This window comes from Phytophthora sojae (assembly GCF_000149755.1).
Source record: "Phytophthora sojae unplaced genomic scaffold PHYSOscaffold_6, whole genome shotgun sequence".
Taxonomy (NCBI): Eukaryota; Oomycota; class Peronosporomycetes; order Peronosporales; family Peronosporaceae; genus Phytophthora; species Phytophthora sojae.
In genome coordinates, this window is record NW_009258120.1 from 527530 (window position 1) to 544397 (window position 16868).

General features: G+C 50.5%; 5 protein-coding genes across 5 annotated transcripts; 1 reads left to right on the forward strand and 4 right to left on the reverse strand.

The window, feature by feature from the left end:
• Window positions 1-5: 5 nt before the first annotated feature.
• Window positions 6-2164, reverse strand: PHYSODRAFT_334757 (hypothetical protein; the record flags this gene model as incomplete). Its single annotated transcript, XM_009532050.1, has 4 exons — window positions 6-19; window positions 108-788; window positions 864-1320; window positions 1385-2164. 4 exons carry the CDS (start codon window positions 2162-2164, stop codon window positions 6-8), a joined length of 1932 nt encoding a protein of 643 aa, XP_009530345.1.
• A 1214-nt stretch (window positions 2165-3378) lies between these two features.
• On the forward strand, window positions 3379-5300 carry PHYSODRAFT_334758 (hypothetical protein; the record flags this gene model as incomplete). Its single annotated transcript, XM_009532051.1, has 2 exons — window positions 3379-3461; window positions 4922-5300. The coding sequence occupies 2 exons, from the start codon at window positions 3379-3381 to the stop codon at window positions 5298-5300; spliced, it is 462 nt and encodes a 153-aa protein (XP_009530346.1).
• Window positions 5301-12004: 6704 nt separating this feature from the next.
• Window positions 12005-12283, reverse strand: PHYSODRAFT_513826 (hypothetical protein; the record flags this gene model as incomplete). The annotated part of the gene is made up of 1 exon (XM_009532052.1): window positions 12005-12283. The coding sequence occupies one exon, from the start codon at window positions 12281-12283 to the stop codon at window positions 12005-12007; it is 279 nt and encodes a 92-aa protein (XP_009530347.1).
• A 99-nt stretch (window positions 12284-12382) lies between these two features.
• Window positions 12383-12595, reverse strand: PHYSODRAFT_513851 (hypothetical protein; the record flags this gene model as incomplete). The annotated part of the gene is made up of 1 exon (XM_009532053.1): window positions 12383-12595. A coding segment is annotated over one exon (213 nt), but the record flags the coding sequence as incomplete, so codon positions are not given.
• A 365-nt stretch (window positions 12596-12960) lies between these two features.
• PHYSODRAFT_512158 (hypothetical protein) lies at window positions 12961-13572 on the reverse strand (the record flags this gene model as incomplete). The annotated part of the gene is made up of 1 exon (XM_009532054.1): window positions 12961-13572. The coding sequence occupies one exon, from the start codon at window positions 13570-13572 to the stop codon at window positions 12961-12963; it is 612 nt and encodes a 203-aa protein (XP_009530349.1).
• Window positions 13573-16868: the final 3296 nt, after the last annotated feature.

Below are 16868 nucleotides of genomic sequence, written 5' to 3' on the forward strand. Positions count from 1 at the left end.
ACACCTCATGCCCCTCCTGCTACCCCTCGTTGTCTCCCCACCGACTGGCCTGCTGTTGGATCTCTTCTTAAACATCGGGATCAACAAATCGGCTCCATACTGGTTACGGGGGAAAATACCTGCAGCTTGACGCCCCAGCAAAAACCAAAGCGTGTCCTCATTCGGCTCAAGCTGCAACTGCACAAAGTGGGTGAACCCCATGTACCAACCATCCCACTTCGAGCACCACTTGTTGAATTCTGGTCTCAAATTCTCCTTGCTGATCATCCGCTTGAGATATATCGGCAGCTTTTTCTTGCCTTGTAGCACCTTCAAGAATTGCTGCACCGGTACAAATTGCCCGATCGTGTGGCACCACTGGGAAAAGTCTTTGTCCCCCATCACACACGTGTCCATCGCCAGAAGCAGCAAAATCCGAGCAACCATCTCGCCAATTTCGCCAACTCCACCGGTGTCCAATGATTCATCCAAAAGGAGGTTCTTGAGTTGCGGCAGGATATACTTTGCCAGACCATATTTCAGTTCATACCACACTTTCATCGCTCCTAAGGCGAGCACTGGGTCCGAAGCGTAGCTGGTGACGTAACCCTCTCGTTTGAAGTTCACATACGCGAGAATCGCCATGAAGTCAGCGGGGGCCCGAGATGCCAAAGCCGACGTCGAATGCGGTCGAACACCCAGTCGACAAAGCATGGAGGCGACACCAAACATGGTATCCTTGTTGTACGCATTTTGCGAAGGGGGAATCCCCAGTAGCAGTTTATTCGCCGCGAGATCAATCACGCGAACTTAATGAGCTGGATCGGGGTAAGTGCTGTACCACATCGGGCGGCCCATGCGCCTCAACGCCTCCCAGGCCTGACCGTCACTTCCAGTTACGACGGTCTTGTACATGGCTATCGTAGCACGTTCTTGCTGTTTCGTTTTCTCTTCGTCTTCAGCTCCCACCTCAACTTGGGTTCCCTCGTTTATCTCTTCATCTTCAAAGTAGTCATCCCAGTGTGCGTCCATCGTATCAGCTAGTACAAGCGGCGCGAACGATGCCAAACTACCTCCAGATTTCCGAGAAGATGGGTCCAACAACAGAGGCGGCGTCAGGTCCGAGATCTGCGAGTTCGTATCAATCAGCACGCCGAAAATGCCTCCTTCGGGCCCGATATCTTCGTTAGCGGATTTAAGAGCATTTCGCAACATACGAAAATCGTTCTTCTTGCCATCCACCTCAGCCAGCAGACTTCTCGCTTCATCGATCACCAGAACCACCATTTTGCCATCTGGATCCTTCACGGTGGAGGTACCCGTAGTTTGGATAAAGGTGTCCTGTACGGATGCTGAATCGGACGCCTTTATCATTTCTGTTTCTTTCAAAAGCTTGGCCGCACACGGAACTGTCAGTTGCATTGTCGATAAAGAGCTCCAGCCATTCCGTCTGAACGTCCGCCCAATGATCTTTCGCATAGCAGTAAATCGCCTTCAATCGCCTGGCGACCTCTTGCACTGAGGAGGCGGCAGGGTCAAACAGCCAATCACGAAGCTTACTCGTAGCCTCCGGAAACCCCGTCGATCGGTGCACACGCGCGCACATGTACAAAACTTTCAGGTTCAAGTTCGGTTCTCGTTCTGCCTTGAGCGCAAGCTCACGCACTGTCCGACTCTTGCCGAAGCCGGAACTCTGCACAACCGCCACACATGGCGCCTTGTACTTGTGCAGGGTTGTACTCTTTCCAGCAGTCCCGCAGGTATTCTGCGAGGTCGTCTTGGGCCTTGCCGACGTACGTGACTTTAACGCATCCGAGAGTCGAATCATTTCGTCTTCACCCAGCTTGGTGATGAGGGGGTTGTCTTCCGGAACAAACTTTGCCAGGAGGTCTTCAATCGTCTTGACCGTAATGGTTTCCGCAAGATCGACCGTCACGTCTGGGTGCTCGTATACGATTCTAATCTTCACCTCCAAGCATCCCTTAAATTCTTTCTGAGAGACCCGGAGTCCCGCGTCGCGATATTTTTTCAAATACTCATCGATGCGAAGAGGCTTCTTCTCCAGTGCTCCCTCGTTGCCTTCCTTCGCGTCCCCCAGTTTCGCGCTCAACTGAGTGAAGACGCTGTCGTCCACGAATGCGGCTATCTCCTCGACTCCAGGCTGGAGATCCGACTGGCTCGCCATGTCCAGCAGAGCGGCAGTGTTGACTTCTCTTTAATGTAGACCACATATTCGCTTTAATTGGACATAATCACTATGTAGTTTCTGTTTTTATTGGACAAAAGTATTTAGGCGCACATCTCGCCAGGTTTATTATAATAACACATATTGTACTTTTTGGCACTTCAGACTGTATTTGTGCTTTGCAATGATTTTGGCAATATGAGGCGAGATTTGCTGTATTATTACGACCACCTGCTAGATTTACGATAAATCGAGGTGCGTAAATGGGTGGAGGCCTAGAATTACGCTCAAAGCGCCATAATTGCACTTTCAAAAGTGCAATTGTGGCTGTGCAGCTGCAATTCTGTCGGTTTTTATCCACAAGCACCTACACACACGGCAATTATGCATAAGAGGGTGGATGTGCTGGGGATCATGGACGGTGGTGTACTGGGCCAATGCATGGCTGCTGACAGGCCCTCCCAAGTCGATATATATATGAGGAGGTGGATTTATGCATAATTTTAGCAGGCCGTGTATCTTCTTTCACACATATTTAGGAGCAGGCTTTGCCATATTTAGCGTCTAAAATGGTCGGCAAAATAACTGCAAAGCACAATAACTCGTACGACTTATCGAGCACGACTATAAATCGTACTCGAGTACGAATTGCTGTAAGTCGTGGATGGTCAATCACTTGTGTCGAGCATTCGTAAGACAGTTTGACGACAAATCAAATGTAGCAATTTCATTGGTTAATATTGTATTTTGTAGTTTTGAGTGTTGCTGCATCTCGGCTCGTAAATTGGACTGATTCATCTGTGTGCGCATTTTGCCCCCTTTACTAGAGGCAGCGCACTTGAAAAATGTCCGGGCTTTTGATCCTGACGCCATGCACTAACCTCCTGCTAGAAGATTTAAATATACTTGCCAGGAATGGAATGTAAGGACATCATAGCACAGTTATCATACGACCGTTTGTTCCCGTAGTGGAGCAATGTTTCTTCGCTTTACTGGGGTGAACGACTGTTGTCGTTCACCACTGTTGTCGTGAACGACTGTTGTCGTTCACCCCACCACGCCAACTCTCCTTTCTACAGTAAAGTACTAACACTACATAGAAGATGGAGATTCGGATAGAGGGCGCATACGCAAACCAGTCTACGCTGTAGCATCGACAAAAAGCGTGGCTGCAGGCAGTGGCTTAGTTGCAGGAGATACCGAGTAACTCGCCGATGCCGAAGGTCGAGCCCAGCAGCGATATGGCGCGCGCCGAGCGCCCGCGCAGCAGTGTGGAGCTCCTCCGCACCTCAGCGTCGTAGGTACAATATCTAGGTGTTATCGCCGTTGCAGAGTACGTGGTTGCATTTTGTTGCTGGACTGTAATGATTAGGTAAGAGGGGGTCGGAGGATCTCGGGAAGCCCACTGGCAACACCGTTCCCTGGCTGCCTCGCCTTCAGAACTACTATGATGTACGCTCAAGCATAAAAATTACTACATTAAAATGTACATGTAGTACCGTTACGAGCTATTTGTCCCTCTTAGTCTACGTCTACAAACTTCATCGTAACTCCGTGCCCTTCAACGGCTGCACCTCTGAGTGGAACAGCTCCACGGACTGCATGCACGCGTTCGTGCAGTCATTATGCCGATATTTAAGCTTGCTGCCAGCGGCCAACTACAGGCACATCGCTTCGTGTGTGAACAGGAGGCTACTTACCCTACCGCATCATGCAACTGCATCGTTTCGGCGCTCAACGTTGCCGCTGTCGTGGCGAGCAGACCTGAACATTTTTGGCCAATTGTATGGCGCAAACTAGTGTCCGACAAACTGTCTTATGTTTTGACAGACAATATGCAATGTAGCCACTGGTATACAACAACCAAGATGTAGTCAAAACGCGTTGATCGGAAAACGTAAGACGCTTTGTCTTATGATAGGCATTCTGGGGCTAAGTATCGTCTTACGAAAGAGTATGAATCAGCACTAGGAGCATCTCCACCGGTCGTGAGTAAAACTAAATTTTACCCCTTTTCTGTCAATATTTAATCATAGTTTTAGTTTTGTACAGCTCCACCGGTTTGAGCAAATGCTGAGCAAATTGCTCCATTTTTTACGCAGATCAACGTTTTGCACAACTTTGCCAACGGAGGAGGCTTTGAGTAAAAGGTTGAGTACATGTAAATGTCGACCGACCAGTAGTAGGGCCAAGTCAAGCGTTCTAAGCAGCGCAAGCGTCACAGACCGCAGTGTCGCCCTTGCTACGTCATCCCTGGGTCTTCCTCAACGTGCTGCCGGGCCCTTTATAGGGCTATACAGCTGTGCGCCGTCGCCATGGCTGGCACCGAACCAAGAGCTTTAACGCGCTTGCTGCGAGTCTCAATTGCCGGTGGAGCTGCGCACTGTCTTTAGCACGGTTATGCCGTTGTAGGCACGGATCTTAGGGCAATTTGCTTTTAGTTTTACTCAGCACCGGTGGAGATGCCCTAATAAGTAGTGCGCATATGGAGGAATTAAGTAATTCAAGTAGATTGAAGAATTTTTGTAAAAGTCTAAGTAGGTGAATGCATCAACTTGCAAGTAGATTGCCACAGTCAAAAATAACGTTTTATCAGAACTTGAAAACGCGATAAGAATTAAGGACAGGGTAAGATATGAAGATGATGGAGGACGAGCAAACGGAACATCAGCGATAGCAAAATAAGTAGGTGCCTCATTATTGAAAACATCATGGTGCCAACTGCCCCCTGTGCAACACCAACTGGGCTGTCTCAAGTCTGCGGCAGCTCGTTGGCAAGCGTGCGTGCCTGGAAAAGCGGTACCCGATCCTAAAGGCTCAGCGACTGGAAAAGGCCCGAGCCTACAAGCGCGAGTACGATAAGCTGTACCACCGCGCTCGCCGTGACGCGCTTAACGAGCTTGACCTGCGTATCATCACTACGGCCGCAGGTGACGTGACCACGACTGTTGTTGAGTCGCTCGTCCTGTCTGTGCCTGGGGACATTGAGTTAGGGGGTTCAACAACAGCTCAGAGCTCACCTCCCCGCTCTGCTCGACGACGTCGTGTTTTCTCGGCACCAGCTTTCCCAACGGTGATCGACATTACGGGGGAGGAGGACCAAGACGAGGACCTATCAACTTGCGCCATTTGCTAGTACGCGCCAGTGGCGCCGGTCACCCCGCGCTCATGCTGACATGCCATGTGTGCCGAGTGCATGTCAGTGTACGTGGCGAGAAGCATTCAGGCCGAAGATGTAGCTAACTGCCCTACGTGTAGAGTTCCCATTCGGATGTAGCCATCCGGCTAGCCATACAGCTTTATTTTCTTCATTTTTGAGTAATTAAAAATATTTTTTCACGTTATTTTGATGAAATGGTCTAAGCAGCAAATGATAATAAATTTGTTGTATATACTTCTTTCATTTACATTGAGTTAGTATCAATAATAGCGCACAAGAACGAGTTGTATTACTGGGAAGTAAAGTCGTACGATCGTGCGAATTGTTGCTATGGAATACCAATTTTCGTCAAGTCACAGTAAGCATCAAAGTAACACATTCGTACGATATTACAGATATAATATCTTTCACTTAAGTTTATCCTTGCAGTATATTATCTATCCTTGAACTATCACGTGTATAATACTTTCCTTCGATCCAAGTTCTATTAAAGGTAAATAAGAATTTTATGATATCATTTTCGTACGAGAAGAATTTTAAGAAAACCAAGGTCCGTTCTCGACGTATTGACACTAAGAATTCGAAATGTAATTTTTGCTTTGTTATGCTTTTGCAAAGACTTACGACTCTACTGCATACGTCTTGCAGCTCTAGTATTATTGAGTCATAGCAACGGCAGGCGACGCCGCAGAACCTGGTCGTGCAGACCTGCGTTTGTTCTTCGGCTTTGGACCCGGCTTCATGCCACGCTTCCCTAAGTCAGCTTCAGTGACGATGACTTCAGGTACTAGCAGTTGAAGATCCTGAGCGATGGTCGCCGAGCGGACGGTCGGGACAAACTGGTAGTAATATGTCCGCCGCGCGACCGACACGGTGTGTTCCTTCCAGGCGAAAAGCTCGCTCACGTGCATTCCGTGATGAATTGCAGCTTTGACTGCATGGACACACGGGAACATCAGGTCTTGCCAGCGTCGGCACGTTGCATTCCTTCTCGATCAAGTTCACGGTTCGCCACAGATGGGCGTGGTCCGGTCTGCTGCTGATGTCCGTGAATCGCACCATGTACTGGCCATCAAGGCACGGCAAAATCTGCAGGGTTTTCGTAAGAGCCATGATCCCGTCGAGCTTCTTCTTGTAGGTGGGAAGGAGAAAGTCCGAGAAGGCTGCAGGGGTGGTCCTCATCACGTCAATTTCGCAATCGTCGTACGGCTCACCTTGGGAGGTGCTTGCGTGTCCTGCGTTGCTACCTGGACCCTTCTGTCGCGAGGAGGTGCGGCGCCTTTCGGCGAACAGCTCAACCACCTTGACGAAGTATTGCTCGAAAGCTTCCAAGGGGTAGGACGACCGCACTGCATTGCCCAACCAACTGTTCGCTGCCTCGGACAGGTTGGAAGTGACCTCGTCATAAGAGGGTTGGTTGTACTTCTCGTTGAACGCGTATGTCACCCAGTGCGACTTGTCAATTCCAGCGAGATACTCCACAGCCAAAGGGCGAGTCTCCGAGAGTTTTGAGCTGTAAAACTTGTAGTCGTTCTCGCATTCGCTACGTGCCATCTGAAACACAAGTGACTGTTCTGCCGGCGTCAGCGCGGAGCCCTTCTTCTCGATGTGGGTGATAATGTGCCCAACGCAAAATCGATGTCCGGAATCCAGATACAACTCCGTCACAGACGCCAGGAGATCCTTCTGTCTGTCCGATACGAACACAGGTTTCCACGCCGAGACGTCTTGAAGCGCGTCTTTCATGTTCTGCAGGAACCAGCTCCAATGCGTAATCCTCTTGATCGACAATAGCGAGTCCGAAAACTAGGATGTGGCTGTGGTGTAGCGGGATCGGCCAAAATCTGGTGAAGATCGAATGTATTGGCGTGACGCGGGGATAGGTTGTGGAGCAGCGCGGGAATCTTCGCTCTGCGTCCGAGTATACGCTCCGATCGAGGGTTGTTCGCTCCGATCGGTCGGCCTGGAGTCGATCCACGGCCTGTAGTTGCCTTTCCGGGTGTGTTCCTTCCTTTCGTGAGTTGCTTGCCGCTTCCTATAGCGGGATCGAGGTTGATCGAGAGGAGAAACGATCGCCGGCCAAGCAGTATCCGGTCGATCAAGGGTTCGCACACAAGAAATAGATCGCTAGAGTAGGTCAAGCTGGCCAATGTATTAATCCTGTCTTAACCGTACCACTAGCTCACTGTCCAAAGTGTCGATGCTTGCCGAGGCCAATGTAGTTCCAGGGACTTGACGATTTGAGGGGACTTGTGCTCTTCGGTGCAAATTCTGCTCTGATTTATGTTTAGCTGGTGTCTCTCTACCACTACCATCTCACCTACCATCCTACAACTAAACAACTACTGGATTCTTGTCCTGGCTTCGCCCCCATGTGCTCCCCATCTTGGCTGATCGGCGATCGACGATCCACAGCTCTCGATCGCGATCAGTCCACTTCGGTCTTCAGCCGTCCCACTCTACGATGTCGCTCGTTGATCTTGCCCTCGTGCATGACATCCTTCGCTTTCGACATGCGCCCTTCGCACCGCGCCTCTTCGATCGGTGTGGGACGAGGCATCACCGCTCTCCATGTGTCGATCAGCTTTGATCTACCTGGTTCCACACCCCGCCTACTTGCGAGTATCATCCCGGTGCCTCGATCGCTCGTCGAATCTCCTCGATCTCCGCAATCCCAGTCTTGTTCAGGTCGCCCTTCTCTCGATCATTGATCCCCTTGATTTTTGGTCGATCGTTTATGCCGCCTTTCTCAGAGAACAAATCTTGTTCTCGCGCTTCTCCACATGGCCTTCTAGGTTCTTCGTGGTCGCCAACAGAAACACTCCGCGCTTGTTCATATCACCCTTGAGATGTGTTCCGTCCAGACCGATGACGTGTCGGCAGTGTACTTGAAGGCATGCCCCTGGAAAAACGCAAGCCCTTCTGAACATGTTATTCTCGCGCCTGCCAAACCCGTAGCTTGTCTTGGAGTTCGCATCACTCACCATGGCTAGATATCCCTCCAGCTTCTGGTAACTCCCGACGACGTCGGCGCGCAGCGATTTGAGAAGATCCCGCTTGATCTTGGATGCCGCAGTTCGGTTCGTTATCATCCCCTTAGTCATCAAAAAGTCGATGATAGCCCGCCCTGTGCCCGAGGCCCACGTTCCGCTGTAAGAGGGGAGCAACTCACGCTCAACGACGCCCCTCATCACTCGGTAGGGCACATCGCGAAATCGCTGACGGGAGGTATCTCCTGCGAGACCGCCTTCAACAAAGGTATCGCCCTGAAAACCGCCGTGTCTGAAGTGGTCATGGGCCAGACACATCCTTGTTATCTTCCAGTTGTTGCGGATCCCGTACACCGTAATGAAAAATGGGCAGTTGGCAGTGCTGCCTGGAATGAGCTGCTGCTGCCCTTTCACCGCCTTGCAAGTGTACTTGGCGTTTCCTTCTTGACGACGAGAGTGATAGCTGTTGTTGGCCACGCGAATGGAAAAGCCACGGGCTCGAGCAAACTCGCGACAGCGTTGCAGCAGAGCCTTTTTCGACTCAAACGTCACAGACGCAACGTTGTTCCCATGGTCGGAAACTACGCCGTAAGAAGAGGGGTCGCGGGGATCCAAGCCGACATCTAGCTCAGGTCGTAGCATGCACATCTCGATAAGTTCGGCGATGTCCGCTTCTTCGACAGCGGATGAGGTGATCATGGGCGAAGACATTGTCCGGGTGACCGAAACAGGAGAGGTGGTAGAGGTGTTGAGGCGTGTAGTTGGGTGGGTATCCGACAAAAAGACGAATGAGCCCTGCAGTGAAAACTCGCGAGCTAAGAGAACACGGGCTAAACGAGGTGGTTATGAAACTCCTACAGAGATGTGTTGCTAAGCTCCGGCCCAAGATACTGAAAAAAAGTATGAACGTCCGTTTCAAAATGTACGACAAGAAGCTCAGAATACCGCGAAGGGATATGCTCGGAATGCCCGTCCGTTTTAAAACTTACGAGTCGTAAGTTATTGCTGTCGTACGTTACAATAAACGTAAGAGTACTTAACAGAGGCGTGGCCTGCTCAGAATGCCCGTCCGTTTTAAAACTTACGAGTCGTAGGTTGTTGCTTTCAGACTTTTCAACAAACCCAACTGTACTTATCAGACGCGCGGCCGACGAAGTTTTAATACAGAACCAAGTGCGTTAGTTTGGTCTGCGTGCATACAATTCTACGAAGCGATGATGTAAACTTACACATTAGCATTACGACACTCTTACTCTAAAAAGGTAATTTCGTACGATATTACTTGGCCCCGGAAAACAGTTATTTTTGCCCATAAAATTAACGTTCAATTCGGATATGATAAAACGTTATTTATGACTGTGGCAATCTACTTGCAAATTGATGCATTCACCTACTTAGACTTTTACAAAAAGGCTTCAATCTACTTGAAACTTAATTCCTCGCGCGTATGTCATCTCCTGCATGATTTAGCACATCCAGCATGGATTAGCATCCTTTTGGCACTTTCCGAAAGTGCCATTTCCGAGCCAAGCTGGCTTCGAAACACGACTCCAAAGCCACTATGATTTACCACTAAGTACGAACACTATCTAGTGCACTAATTAGGAGGGAAAACCGGTTGCAAAGCACAATATCATAGAGCACATATATATCATAGAGCACACTTTCGATTATCCAATGAAAGCCATATAATTCACACTTGAAATAAGACATTCAATCTCGGAGCCTGATAGCCGCGCTCGTTGCGTTACGCCATTTTGAATGGCGCGAACAGGTAGAACGCGCTTAAAAAGTGAAGGTGACGCGCGGCCAAAGCAGTACGAGCGCTCGTTGCGATTACTTAAGTACGTACGAGTTCAAGCTGTGGGTGCTTCGATTCCTAGACACTACACCGATGGCAAAAACGGTAGCTAACGGAAAACGCCAATTTGTATACCGCATACTATTGAATTGAACACTTGTCAAATCTAGAAAGATATACAAATAGGAAGGGGGTTATACTACCAAAGTAGCTCCGACGCATTCAAGTCTGAAATATTGTGTGTAGAGCTAGCTACGTTCTGCAAAATCTCTTTGATGGCATCCTGCCAACGTATGTACCAGTCTTCAAACCATGGAGACATCCATAGATTGCGCAGAGTTGGTTCACAACGTCTCTCATGCCGTTAGATGCAAGCAGAACTTAGACCAACAACCAAAACCATTTTTCTTTGGGTACCTTACGGTAATTTTGCGTAAAGTTACACAAAATGCAAACAGTACCGAATACAAGTGTCAGTTTTTAAACTGTGGTCTTTAAAAAGATAAAAATAACCGGATCTTGCTTGTCGTATTTGACAAAGTAATACTTACACGGAAAATAAACGGTGATTTTCAATTTTAAGACATCTCTTAGCCAATCAAAAGGTGTTTACATGCTAAACTTCACATAAATTTCAAGAAAATTATAAGTACTCAACGTTCTATACGGTTTGGTTGAGGTATACAAATTGGCGTAGGTACAATAGCTTTGTATACTGAGCACATTCTATTAGATTTGAGAGGAGGTATTCAATTCGGGAAGGGTACGCTATTTGGCGCGATCCGTTAAGTATTTTCCTGACGGGAAGGTGATTCCCTTCATTTCATTTTCATCCGGGCTTCAGGAACAAACTTTGCCAGGAGGTATTTCACCGTCTTGGCCGCGATAGTTTCCGCCAGATCGAAGGTCACTCCAGGAATCTCGTACACGTCCATGATCTTCGTGAATATTAACCCTATCGTTAACGCCATACATTTCTGTTTGAAGGGACACCATACAAACTTTAAGTAAAACGGGGTAAAATGATGCATGAGGTATCATTTTGCTGTATTAGGTTTGCGAGGCCAACTGATCAAAAGTATACGTGATGGGAGGTTTGAAGCGACCTTTCGATCAAAAAGATACGTGAGGCATCATTTTACTGCTTCTCTGTGATTCGCTGCGAATCGACAAAAGTATCAGTGGAAGCAGTACCGTGAGAACAGCACCCTAACAAAACTTTAGTAAGAGCAGTACCGTGGATCACAGCGCCATCTTGTGGATTATGTGGGGCTTTTCCTAGTTGTGAAGCGGCGGCGCCGTGGTCTCCGATGCGACGCTGGCGAATATGGCGGCTGTCCTGGACCTGGCCGGAGCGTCTTCGACGGCGGCGACAAGCACGCGATGACTGCGGGCATCTCGGGCAGCGGGCGAAATGGCTACGGGAGCGCCGTCACCACCGTCAACAGCATGGTCTCGGAGGCTTCCGCGGCGACCGTGGCCGTGTTGGACGTGATCGGGGGCGTCTCCGCTGGCATGGTCACGAACGCGACGGTGGCATTCGGCTCGGGCAGCGAGCGCAACGACAGCGGCAGTCCGCATGCAGGTTGCCGCCGGTAGTAGCGTCAGCAGCGCCGCCAGCGACATCGACAGAAGGGTCTCGTACACGATGGAGATGACCGTGGCCTTGGTGGATGTGGGCGCAATGGGTATACGTGCTGGAGCAAAGGATCACCGTATTCAGACAGCTTTGGGTTTCGTTAGAATTATCAATTCACACTAGATGAAACATTACTTGAGATATTACATTCAACTTAATTGCATATTGCTCTGTTACTAGGGGGAGGACATAGTAACTTCAGTAACGTGTTTTCACCTTGGAGCGTCCTGCCCTGTGAATCAACTGGATATCACCCATGATAGCGGGGAGGCCAAAACCAGCGCGGCCTTAGAGCTTGTGGTGCCAAGTCGAGAGGTTGCTCTTGAAGCCATTGGGGCGAGCGGTGGTATGCGCGCTTCTCGCAAGAGCATGTCCAGTGAGCTTGATCCTTGAGTTGGTCCGCCAGCATATCGACTCTGTCCATAGCTGTGGCTAGATCGGCAACTATGTTGTAGCGTTTCTGCAAGTCAAGGCCTTCCTTATAATGGTTCATGAGGGTGTCGTGTGGTGTGGAAGGGTCCGCCTCCATCGCGATAAAGCGCTCGATATGTTCGTCTTGTTCCTCGCGATACCGCAACAAGTTGGAGTTTATACATTTTAGACGTGCCCGAGTTTGCGGTCGCGTGATCTACATTTTCATATCGAATACAAACATAGATATCATTACCCGTAACCAGCCACGATACACATTTTGGCTTACCTCAGACAGCTCCATGCACGTCTCCTGCCAACGCATCATCCAGATAAAGTTGTGCGCACGGTCATCTTCACCGCGACAAATCGCCACGTAGAGGTCGTTCATCTCTTTCACGGGCAGTGCAATTATGAAGTCGTCTATGTCGATCGACGTGCCACATCTCGCTTCGGTTCTCTACAGGTAGGCACTGATTAGCTTTAGCCAAACGTTATTGCGTAGCTACACGAACTTACCCGCTCTCGCCCAGAAGGGGTCACAAATACTGGATACAGATTGTCGAACTCCAGTTGCTCACCGGCGCTACACAAAGCCAAAGACTATATATGCGATGAGCATCAGCACGGCCGAAACAATGTCATCACTACCATTTCAAGCGTCTTGGACGATCCGTAAATTCGCCTTCCATCGCTTGCATGCGTCTTCGTTGGTCCTGGCAACTATCCATACATAGCCGTTCGTATTAGCACTAGCATAACAACACGATGCCGAAACAGCCAAAACACGTACCTCTACATTCGGTCGTTGATGCTGTCGTGCAGGAACTGCTCCAGCAAGTAGCCGTTGGCGGCGTGCAGCTCGACGCCGTCGAAGCCCGCGCTGATGGCGTTCTCCGCGGCCGAGCGGTAGTCCGCCACGATGCCCGGGATCTCGCTCGTCTCGAGCGCGCGCGGCGGCACGGGCTCCATGCGTCCTTCGCGCGTGACGATCTTCTTGCCGGTGCGGATGTTCTCGAGCTTGGAGCTGGACGACACGGGCAGGACGCCGCCCGGCTGGTTGAGCGGGTGCCCGACGCGGCCCGTGTGCCACAACTGCAGGAACATCCTGCCGCCCTGGGCGTGCACGGCCTCGGTGACGTGGCGCCAGGCCTCGACCTGCTCGGGCGCGAAGATGCCCGGCGAGCCCCAGGACCCGCGGCCCGTGGGCGAGATGTTGGTGGCCTCGGCGATGATGAGGCCGCCGGGCGTCGCGCGCTGCTTATAGTACTCGACGCCCAGCGCCGTCTGCACGCCCTCCTCGCCCGTGCGCAGGCGCGTGAGCGGCGCCATCACCACGCGGTGCAGTAGCTGCACGGGGTCCTTCTTGCCGTCCAGCGTCAGCGGCGTGAACAGCTTGGCGGCCATGTTGATCGGGAGATCTGCGGAGCAAGTGGCAAGATCGAAAGTGTCGATGTGCAGTCATGACCACGCATCCAGGCTCACCTGTACATGTAGGCTTGCGTCATCGACAGGATGACGAAATCGAGCGTCTCAACAACGGGCACAAAGCTGCTTCGGCTTGGTGCTCTGGGGTGATCGCTGTGGTGACTTGTACAGGAGGGCAATGCCCATTGGGCTTCAACATTACACTGTCGAGGGCTCCGCAAGCACCAGATCAGCGTTGGCAGCGCAGCCGTCACCCTACTTGCACACACAGGCGAAGAAAGCACGGATGAGTTGGTCTTCAATGGAAAAGAAAGCAGAGTGAGTTCTCTCAAGCCTCCAAGCCTCAGTTCTGAATTTGCGTTGTGGCGGTCTTAGAGGTCTTCTTCGGGGGAGTTGATGCGTACGAGCTCGATCTTCTGGGGGTAGCCTGGTTGGCTGGGTGTGGTCACGATTTGTGCGAGAAGCGGAAGCGCTCAAACCCAGCGACAAAGGACGCTGGCCGCGTGCGGAAGAAGAAGAAGGGAAGAAGGCAGTCTACGCAGGGCATATATTTTCGCGCGGAATGACCGAATCATGGCAGCCCACACCGGTCGGGCTGCCTACGCGGCTGCGATGCAGGAGGCCCAGCAGGCATCGCGGATGGTTGATGGGGCCCCTGTTGCGGCGGCGGCGGGTGGGAATCACTTCACGGCTGTCCACGTACACAACTACGCTGGAGCTGGTTTTGGTTATGGAGCTATACCCGAATGACTCCAGCCTGGTTCATCCCGCCACTCCAAGTATTTTCATCGATTTAGAGGAGGCCAGAGACCACCAAGACCAGTCGCGTCAGCATCCTCCGAGTCTCGTGTCGACCAAGAAGAGCAGAAGGAAGGGGAGAAGAAGACGCTCGGGTTGCTGCTGAAACTAAAGCTGCCAAGGCTGCTGCCGCTGCGGAATAAGCCGCTCGCCAGGAAGAGCAGGCCCGTCAGGCGGAGATCGAGAAAGTTATGGTGAGTCAGGTCTTTGGCGTCTGCACTGAGCCGACGGGGCAGCCTCCGGAGGGTGCAAATACGAGTTCGTACGCCTTAACGCTGATGAAGGAGGCTTTAGTGGCGGCTACAACGTCAATACAGACAACAAGATATTATCGTTCTATTCTCCTCGAGCTCTACTGCAGATACCATTACCTTCTCAGGCCTGGAAAGTTTCGTGGAGTGACCACCTTCATCAATCAATGCTCCTGTCGTAAACTAAAACCATTCTTTGGCTTCCAGCACTTTTGCCTCTGATACCGGCCCACTCTTCTCGTAACATGGCTCCATGGCTCACCCATACATTACACTGCGCCCGCTTCAATCGTCCGTGTTTCCGCCACTTCATCGCTCCCTTCTTTCTTCATCACCCCATGATAATTTACGATAATTTACGTTTCCCTGTGTTATTTCCTTGCAGTACTCTCGCCAATGAGTTATTAATAACACAAATGGCTCGAACGATGGCAAGCTTTCCCCTCTAGAGCTTCGCTAAGTTGGATCAAACACCAGATGCAGCGTCCGATCTGAATACGCTTCAACCGAAAATGCCTCTGCTCTAGCAGAAACTATTGCGGTCGAAACGGCAGAAGACCTCATAGCAAGTTCTTATCGAAAAGGACATGGATCGACTCGCGGTTGCGTTGGTCTCACGATACGTCGAGAAAGCTCCAAACATCTTGCTATCTATCTGCCCAATGCTGGAAAGAGGACAACTACGCAACGTACAAGTTGTATGTGTGTCAGTTACGAAGTCGAATGGTGTGTGAACTCGCGTTCAGGTAATATCCAAAATAAATTTAACGTTAGCTACTCGGCCCTGGTTCTGAACTTGTGGGCGCGGTGAACAATTCTCCAAAGTTTCCGGAGACTACGAGCAAGGGTCGTCGCTGGATGTTTGATCCCGCCCTCGACATTGGGGCCACGTCCAATTTATTGAAATCCTAGGCAGGTGACGATTTTGTTGCGCAGCTTTAGCGGAGAACGGGAACTTGGAGTCGGCTATCATTGCTGCGGAGGTCGTCGTGATACATCTTCAGACGCTTCGGGTCATCGTCTCGAATTTCAGCACACTTGCTGCATTCTCCTGAAATAAACCACACAAAGCAAATGAGGCCAGTACGACTCAGGCATAAGGGGTTGGATACTGGAGTTCTTGTCGTTGGCGTAGTCGTGTCCGGCCACGCCCTCTCAGTCAAACTGCTGCATGTATGTACAATATCGGACCACGCATGAACTCGTGGCTTGCTGGCAAGTTGCCGACGGCAATACGTTGTTGCCCTTGCACTTCTTGCACCTGCAAAGCAAGCCCGCATAACCAGAGTCGATGAATTACCATGATCCAGTAGAAAAGTACTGGATCGCCCCCCAGGCCGACCGAAAAACAAACTACTGTCACAGTATTTGCTAAGTTCGTGATGCGTATTTATCAAGACGTATCTACCTACTCTCTGCGAGACTGGATCCTTGCGCTGCGTCGTGTCGGTCGTCGATGGTGAGTCCGACGTCTCCCTCTTGTCGATTGGTAGACCCAGATGAAGTCGATCGATTCGCGTTCGAATCGTAGCTTCAGGCGCATCGGAACGTGGCTTCCCGGTTCCCATGTAAGCTCCCGGTACCCAACCCATTGGATGAGATAATATACTCTTACGTTGATCCACCTTTTCGCGTATATTCGCTCTACCTCACATCCACGCCTCTCTGGGCCCTTCGATTGCTTGCGAAGAGGCCACCACCCCTACGTCGTTCTTCTCGGAGTCCACCCCCGACTGATGATTCTTCCTCTTCCTGCTCGTCGGTGTCTTCGTTGCTGACGTCATGAGCGGAAATACCGGGATTCAGTCGGAGACGGTAAAACGAGCCGTCCAGGCGGCGCTGGATGTTCCGGGCGTGGCGCTGTCGTGGGTTAAGGCGTGGCATTGCGCACAAAGCAGAATGGGGCTTGCCGAAGCGCTGAAAATGTAGTTCGCAGTCTATTTCTATTCTAAGTGTTGCCTTAAAATAAATACAGTAGACTTCAGCCCGGAGGTCAGGTTGTGATTTGGCTAAATTTAACGTAGTTAAATTGCAAAATTCAGATTGCAGTAGCATATTGCACCATTGCGGCTTAAATTATACAAAAAGGGTGTACCATGGAGTGGTACATTCGTAGAGTTCCTACTCCTTCCAGAGTTTAAGAGATTTTCACGAAATATTTTACTCGCGTGTTTTTAGGGTACCACACTAGAGATCTATCGGTTTAGATTTTTAATATACCTTACC